The sequence below is a fragment of the Calidris pugnax genome, unplaced genomic scaffold (assembly GCF_001431845.1).
Source record: "Calidris pugnax isolate Ruff unplaced genomic scaffold, ASM143184v1 scaffold25, whole genome shotgun sequence".
In the NCBI taxonomy this organism is placed as follows: domain Eukaryota; kingdom Metazoa; phylum Chordata; class Aves; order Charadriiformes; family Scolopacidae; genus Calidris; species Calidris pugnax.
The window spans coordinates 12,900,515-12,908,777 of NW_015090805.1; the positions used below are offsets into that span (position 1 = coordinate 12,900,515).

General features: G+C 40.6%; 1 protein-coding gene across 1 annotated transcript in view; it reads right to left on the reverse strand.

The window, feature by feature from the left end:
• The window catches only part of NCAM2 (neural cell adhesion molecule 2), a 302,812-nt gene extending 301,940 nt beyond the window's left edge, over positions 1 to 872 (reverse strand). Inside the window, exon 1 of the mRNA XM_014938236.1 lies at positions 691 to 872. Within this exon, the coding sequence (XP_014793722.1) occupies positions 691 to 742 (52 nt within the window). The 5' untranslated portion in view covers positions 743 to 872. The remainder of the gene's footprint in view (positions 1 to 690) is intronic.
• Positions 873 to 8,263: the final 7,391 nt, after the last annotated feature.

Below are 8,263 nucleotides of genomic sequence, written 5' to 3' on the forward strand. Positions count from 1 at the left end.
AAGCAAGTTTTAGGTCCTTTTTAATATGGTTCCAGCGTGATTCACTACTTTATTATTTTTTTCCCCCCCGTTTCTTTGCTGGTGATACGTTAATCTGAGCGAACAGGCAGTATAGGTAAGAATAAAAAAAAAAAAAAAAAAGAAAATTTAAAAAAAAAAAGGGGGGGGGAAAAGAGTAAGGGAAACAAAGAAAAAATGAGCATAATTGCAGTTGAAAGCGACACGAGAAAGATAGTTCCACTCACTGCTCAAAACATACAGAAATTTGATTCCATTTAAATTCAGCAGAAAAAAAAATCCCAAATTTCAAACTTTGCATGAAAGCAAGCAGAGCTACCAGCAGTAGCGTGACAGTCCTGAAGCCCACAGCATGCCTGCTGCCTGCTCAGAAGATGGCTCTGGAATTAGGGCCCCAAGCAAGGACCAGCAAGAGCAGAAGCCACTTTCCTGCCAGGAAAGCAGATGTACTGCAGGAAACCTGTCTGGGAATCACTGAACTGCTGAAACCGGAATCAAATTGTTTTATGGAAATGATTCAAACAACTGCCATCGGTTCCAGCGTGATTCACTACTTTATTATTTTTTTCCCCCCCGTTTCTTTGCTGGTGATACGTTAATCTGAGCGAACAGGCAGTATAGGTAAGAATAAAAAAAAAAAAAAAAGGAAAAGGGAGGCAGCCCCGCTCCTACCTTGCCCGCTACTGAGGAGCAATCCGAGCAGGTAGAGAGGCAGGAGGCTCATGTTCGGGAGCTGGCACCGGTGGGCAGTTCCAAGCCGGAGGTACTGGAGCAGCCCAGGCAAAACCCCGCTGCCCTGCGCGCCCGCACAGCGCAACGGCACGGCACGGATCCGCACACCGCGGAGCCCCGCTCGCCCAGTGACCGCCCGCGCCTCCCGCCGCCGCACTATATCGGGGAGGCAGCGGCCGCCGCGCAGGAGGCGGGCACACGCCGGCCCGCGCGGATTCCTCCGCCTCACACGCACGGCCGCACCACCCACGAGAGGCAGCGCCGCGCTAGATTCTTCCGCCGCTCTGCCAGGCGGCCGCCGGCTCGAAGCCTCCCTCCTTCCCCGCCCGCCGCCCGACAGCTCCCCCCCGCTGGGGTGCGTGAGGCAGCCCCTCCGCCTCGCCACCGCGGCCCCTCGGAGCCCGCTCTCCCCGCCGTCGCCGGAGGGAAAGCAGCCTGAAGGAAGAGGCGGCGGCGTCTTAAGGGAGAAGCTTACCGGGGAGCCCCAGCCTCCTTGGCAGGGAGAGCCGAGGGGGGTGGGTTGCACCAAGGGGGCTCTGGCACCCCCAACGGCTGCACGCGGGGCTCCCCTCAGGCGGCGGTCGGTTGCGCGGGAGTTGCGCAGGGCCCGGCGGTTCCCCCGCTCCCCCCGCCCGCGGGGGCGCGGTGTTGCGTGGGTGAGTGGGCAGCGGGACTGCTGTGTGCCACGCGTCTCCCCACCTAACCGTGTTGGGTTTATACCTATTCGTTTAGCTCTCTAGGAATCCCCTTGTTTGACTGCTGTTATTAGTACAGAGGGGAAAAATACCTCCGCTATTTATGACTGTGTGAAATAAAACCGATAAAAAACAGACTGCTTAGCTTTTTGAGGCCTCAGTGCTGTCTCGCTGAGGATCTCGCATTGTAAGGAGAAAGCCTTCCCTAAAGTTAAGAGACAAGGTGGGGTTTTGTCCAGCTTGACTTTGAAGACGTAATTTTTCTTTGGTGTTAATTAAGCTATGGTCTCCGAAGCAGCTTCTATAAATTTGTCACCTTACCACCTGTATGATACATGGAAGGAGATAGAAGTGGATTTATATTAATGTGAAGCAGCAGTGATAGTAGTTAATAAAAGATTAATCCAAATTAACACATCCCTAATAATTTTTCTGGCCCTTTTTTTGCCCTTTTCAAGAGGATTTGGGTTTTGTGCAGGAGGAGGGAGACAAGAAGTCCCCCTTTTCAGAAAACTGTCGGTACCTTCAACTTGACTTTTGCTGCAGAGTAGTCTTACAAAATTATGAAATATAGGAGGAAGAAATTTCTAGTCAGATCTTGCTGGGATCAACAAAATATGTGTTGAAACTGGAAGGCTTTCCTCAGAAGGTGATGTTTTAGGACACTTGGGAACGTGTACCGAAAATGCTGGTAGAGGGGAGAGTGAAAGCTTTGTGCCATTGCTTTGTTTATCTACACCATGTAAATCAGAACCTTATTCCCCAATGACATACGACATGGCCCTGCGCTTGAACCTGAAGATTTTTGTAACCTAGTATAAAATGAAGGCATTAATTTTCATGGATATTTAAGTGGGTGTGGAACTGTTAATTCCTCATACAGTTTTGCAATCCAAAATATGGAAGCCTCAGCAAAGCCTTTTAGGTGAGAACTGGATTTATATTTAGGATCCATTCTGCTGCCGAACGTTGGGAAAGATGCCTAATAGCAGAAACTGGGGCTTTGGTGCAGGTTCAGGAAAGTGCAATAAAAGGAAGTTTTTTGCTGAAAGGAGTTTTCCCTGCTAAGAAGGTTCCATCAGCCCCAGTATCCCATTACAGAAACAGACATCAATAGATTACTACAGAAAGACGGTGAAAACAAATATTAGATAAAAACCTTAAAGAAATGTAAATCTTGCTGTGCAAAAAGCAACTAACTCTCATTATGAAGTGGATAGGGTGCCAAATTTGTCAAATTTATCTTTGGTTTTAGCGTGTGTGGAGCATTACCATCCAGCAAAAGTGGCATAAATAGAGAAAATAGAAGCACCATTAATAAATACAACCAAATAACTCGTATGCATACCATAACATCTATAATAGTCTGCTTTAATTAAAAGCCAAAAGTAATACAGAAGCACCTTGATCTGTACAGGTGCATAGATGCAAGGGTTGAAATCCATGTACAGCAGACCCTCCACCAAGACACAATACAGGAGCAAGAAGGAAGTTTCTTGCCCCACAAGAACTAAAATAATAGAAAGAATGCTACTATCCCAAGCTTCCTTATTTTAAATAATATATATGTTGAGAATTTTACCAGTGCCAGGTCTGAGTGGCCAGTTCTTGCTCCTTTGAAATTGGTTGAGGATGCTTTGCTTCCAAACAGGATTCCTTGTCCTGAGAAGCTTGCCTAATTTCTTGTCTGCAGTCCTGAACAGAGCCCACCATGTAGGCTGTCCAAGCCACATTTGGATTTGGAGAAACCTGGTTTTAGTTTCTTTCCTTTAGTTTCTGTTTTTTTATCCTTCTCAAGGAAAAGAGGAATATATTCTTCGACTCTCTGAAGTAATGGAGTAAAACAACAAACTGTGGATATAAATCTCAAAGACAATCCCATTCGTGTACTACTACCGTGAAATAGAGAGACTGGACTGAAGGAAGAGGCAGCAGCTGGTTTGTCCATCAGTAGCCATGTAGCTCCAAGTTCTCCGTCACATATACCACCTGAAAGGTACATGCACAAATCCTGAGACCACGCAGAGGAGGGACGGAGAGGAGGGGAGGGGACAAAGTATGTAAGTAGGCAGGGCTTCATTGTTCCTGCTGCATATGAAACAACTCATTTGTTACAGATGAAAGATCTGTAAAAAAGTGCATGGTAGTGAACCACAACAGTGTATCACACCGAGGTTACGCAAACTGAGATTAGAAAGATACAGAAAAAGTGCTCGGCTTTTCTGCCATCCATATCTATACGACTCTTGGTGGTTTTGACCATACATTAAATTAATAAAAAGATGAACATTTCAAAGTGCTGTAAACCACTAATCGGTATCAATAACAACACACCTGTAGTATTTGCCATTTTTTGGCTAACAGCATTCTTTAAAGAGTGCAGTGTTTACTGGTGCGGGGGGAGGGTGGGGGGGGAGAAGCCTGACATGAAGTCTAATGGCTGTGCTTAGACTAGTGAATTAGAAAACATGATTTCTGAGTACTATCACATGCATAACAAACATGCTGGCAGAAAACAAACACGTTTTCATGCTATGTAAGTTTTAAAAATAAGACCAGAAATAAACTACAATGAACATTATTCTATATGAATGGCCAAGAGGTGTAACATCAAGAAGCATAGTAATCGTTCTGCTGGGGTGGTCATTCTGAAGGTGGGGGAATCAATCTTGATAGGTTCTTGAAGCAATTAAAATACAAATCCAGTGACTGAAAAGACTTGCTGGAAAAATCTCAGGGGAAAAGAAGGGAAAATATTACCTAATTTTACATACATGTTTGATTAGTACCTTAGATCTTTTGGGATACAGTACTCAGCATCTAAGTGGGTATATCTGTATGTTCCTCATCTTTTATCTGACACACAGTAGCCTCCAGCTTTTACAACTGTGCTGTCATATGCAGCTTTTCTCCTACAAAGTTTTACTACCTGTGAAGTTAGCAAAAAGACAGGAAAGAGTTGATTTTCCCCCATGTTACTTATTTTGCTCAGTGGGATTGTTTATATGGTCACCTATCAGCTGGTACGAATGAGTGACAAAATTAGGCTCTGGCAACAGAACCATTTTAAGCTATCATCACTGCTCTTAAGTCGGTGTACAAGAACTGAGGATCTGTAAGCTTGCTGTGACTGAATTTGTCAAGAAGCCTCACCATAGTGTTTTTGCAAGGATTGCTTTATTTTTAAATTGATTGATGATTGCATGTTCGATGCAAATGTAATTAAATACAGAAATTAAAATCTTGGTGATAATTTCATAATAGATATTTGTACAGAAATACACCCAAGTTGCCAAGAGATCCAGCTGGATTTGCTTACTGCTACATAAACTGAAATGTTAAGGAAGTATCTTAAAATTAGCTGAGAATTTTAGGGGAACTTAAAATAATGGCACAGTTACAAAGAAAGGAGAGAGAGATCGTATGTCTAGAAATAACTGGTGAAGAGTTCTAAGGAAATTGGCATGTCCTAGAGAAATTATAAAATGTTTTTTTGGGGACTGGAAAGGAGAAAGAAAAGGAAAAGAGAAAAGACAAACAAGGTTTGCCCTTCTTGCAAACCTTACATGTTGCATTTGCAGGAAAATGCCTTCTGCAGACAGGGTAATTTTCAGAGGTGCTCGTGAACCATATTGCTGATCATCTCCAAAGTGAGTAATTATCCCAAATAGGATGCTTTCCTATGAACACTGAAAACACAATTAAAGTGGCACTAAGATAAATTATAGAACGGTGAACAACAGCATTATTGTGGTGAGGAAATGATGCACAATAAACAAAAGACAGTTTCATAAATGTTTGCACCACTATTATGTTTCAAGTTCTTAACATCTTATAGAGACTTTCACAAAGATCCAACATTACAATAATTTTGGATTAACATTTTATGAGATAGAGTCAAAACCATTGTTTCCATTGTTTCAAGTCACTTTAAATAAAGAACTCTCCTTCCTGTTAGAGAAACTTGAAACGATCTTGAAATTATGCAGATGCTAAGAAGAGACTCATGGAATTTGTGTAGGGAGGATAATTTCCTGTATCATTTCTGGAACTGAATAATGACAAGGGCATGTGTAAAATAATTTTGTCCAGGTAAAGACAACTGCTTAATTTTTGAAGATAGCAAGGTTGCTTGAAGTACAGTGTGCTAATTTGATTATAGTATAAAGCATTGTGCTGACAAAAGAAATCAATAAGCTGAATTTATATGTCTGAGGGAAGCATTGTACACTTCTGTGTCTAGTGCAGCAAAATTAGCATTTGAGAGATGAGACGAGGTAATTCGTCTGAACTCTAGAGACAGATTTTCCTATCTTCCAGGTAACGGCATTTCTAGACATGTGACTCTATTCTCCTTCTCAGATCAGTCACTCAAAAAACATGAACTCTTGAAAGTTATTATCCCCGTCGCTATCAACTTCAGATATTGGGGTAGGATTATTGACACATTGATCATTACACCTGAGAATGAAACTGCCAATGCTAACGTGCTCCGGCTGGTTCAAATACAACTGCTTCATATTCAGCAAAATGGCAATTGTCTACTTTACCTCTTTTATGGGCTACTTACAAACACCCACAACCCCACACTATTTTCATGCTAGCATCCTTCTTTCCTATTATTTTGCAGTGGTTTATTTTGCACGATTTCCAAAGCAGAGAGTCTTTTTTTTTTTTTTTTTTTTTTTTTTTTTTTTTTTTTTTAAGCTTGGATTGGTTTAAGAAGCCGAGGACGGTATTTTATACCTGGTACAAAACAGTGCTCCAGCTTCCAAGTTAAACTTTTGGGGATACCCCAGCACTGATTTATTTTGCGTAAACACAGAGGAGGAGGAAAACGTGAGATAGCTTTTTTTTTTTTTTTTTTTTTTCTTTCCTTTTTTTTTTCCCTTTGGAAGGAGGGGGAGCAGCCCGCCTCCCCGACGAGGGCTGGTTCAAATACAACTGCTTCATATTCAGCAAAATGGCAATTGTCTACTTTACCTCTTTTATGGGCTACTTACAAACACCCACAACCCCACACTATTTTCATGCTAGCATCCTTCTTTCCTATTATTTTGCAGTGGTTTATTTTGCACGATTTAAAAGAGAAGATTTTTTTTTTTTTTTTTTTTTTTTTTTTCAGTTGGGGAATATTGTGCATGCTACCAAACAGTGTTTCATAAATTACATTTCCTTAGCTCATTGGAACTGTGTCTTCTGTGACTGTGAAACTTGTTCCCTGAAGTGCTTTGGATCACAGTGAATTTCTGAGACATTCAGAACAAAATTTAAATGCCACTTATTCAGTCATCCATGCTTTGGCTTAACAGCAAAGACCCAAAACATATAAAACCTCAGACCAAAGAAAGAAAATTTATCTATAGAATGTAAAATTAGACATAAATTGAAACTTTAAAAGTCTACGGATACCTTTGGGTTACAGTTCTGTATCATGATACTAAACGTGCTGCATATTTTTGCCCAGATTAAATACAGTATCTGGGATTCAGAGCCATCCAACTACCCTGATCCACATCACTGTCCTAGTTTTCATTAGAATGGGGTAATTGTTGATTTATATGCGATGCAAGTGAGCAAGGAGATATGATGGCTGATATGAGGGACATCAATAGTCAGTGAAACCTTTATAGAGGACTCAGACACAAGTATTTCTATACATAAATAAGATTGGAGGAAAGGGAACACATATAATTTTGAGTATATTGATTTCTCCAAGTGAAAGAACTGCGTCCACATCTCCAGTTTCCATGGAGGAAAGGTCATGATGAAAGTGTTCAGCTGTGAATTCAGGAAGAGATTATCAACTAAACAATGATGGAAAATTCAAAAGAATGTGGATTTTAACTCCAGACTGTTATAAAGGCATTTGATCTAAACCTCATAATTTATACCAGCACTTACTTATTTATTTAATTTCAGCCCCATAACTTCAGAAGTTCCTGTTCATGAGGAGATATCCGCTCCTTTGCTGAGATATTCTGAGCTCGTGACATCTTCTAGCATCTTGATACAGCAAGCAGTTTCAAAGGTAAGCCGTGTCAGTTATGCAACATTTTTTTTCATTAGTTTTACATTTCATGAGTTTTGAAAGATAAGAGTGTTCAGTCTGTTTTCTCTAGACACTGTATTATGAAAATAAACATCCTTCTATATCTTTTCCAAGTAGGGTGATCCCAATTTATTCATTATCTCACCTGCTTTTCTTCCTGTGTTTTTTTAAATTTTTTTCATTAACCTTCCATGTCTGTTATAATTCTTAGTAAGGTAAGGAATTAAGCACAGTACTACAGATGATATTGAACTCCTGATTTCTGGTGAATTATTTTTACACCCACAGATACTGTTTTTTTGACAGCGGCTGTCTCAATCACCTTTCAACTCCCTTAAAAGCCAGATTGCATATCTTCCATAATTAAAAAAAAAAAATAAATACAATTGTCTTTATGGGAAAATTTTAAACAATTTTCCAAGTTCCTTAAGTTGAACAGGCAACTCCTTTTTCATCACTTTCTTGTTCAGATATTCAATATAAATAATGAATGCTTTCTAATAAATAACCATTTGAGTTGGCAAAGGTCAGGTTGTTATGACATTTGTCTTAAAAAGGGGGGAAAATCTTGTATTATTAAGCAAATCTATGTTATCCAAAGTACATAGACACATAAAATAGGATTTTGCTTTGGAGATACATAATTTTCTAGAGGTATTTTTCAGCCATTCAAAATTATTTTTTTTATACCCACATTAACAGAGTGTGCTATATCAAGAACAATAGTTGTGGAGCAGTAAATCTGGTAGGGCACTGAAAATTCTCT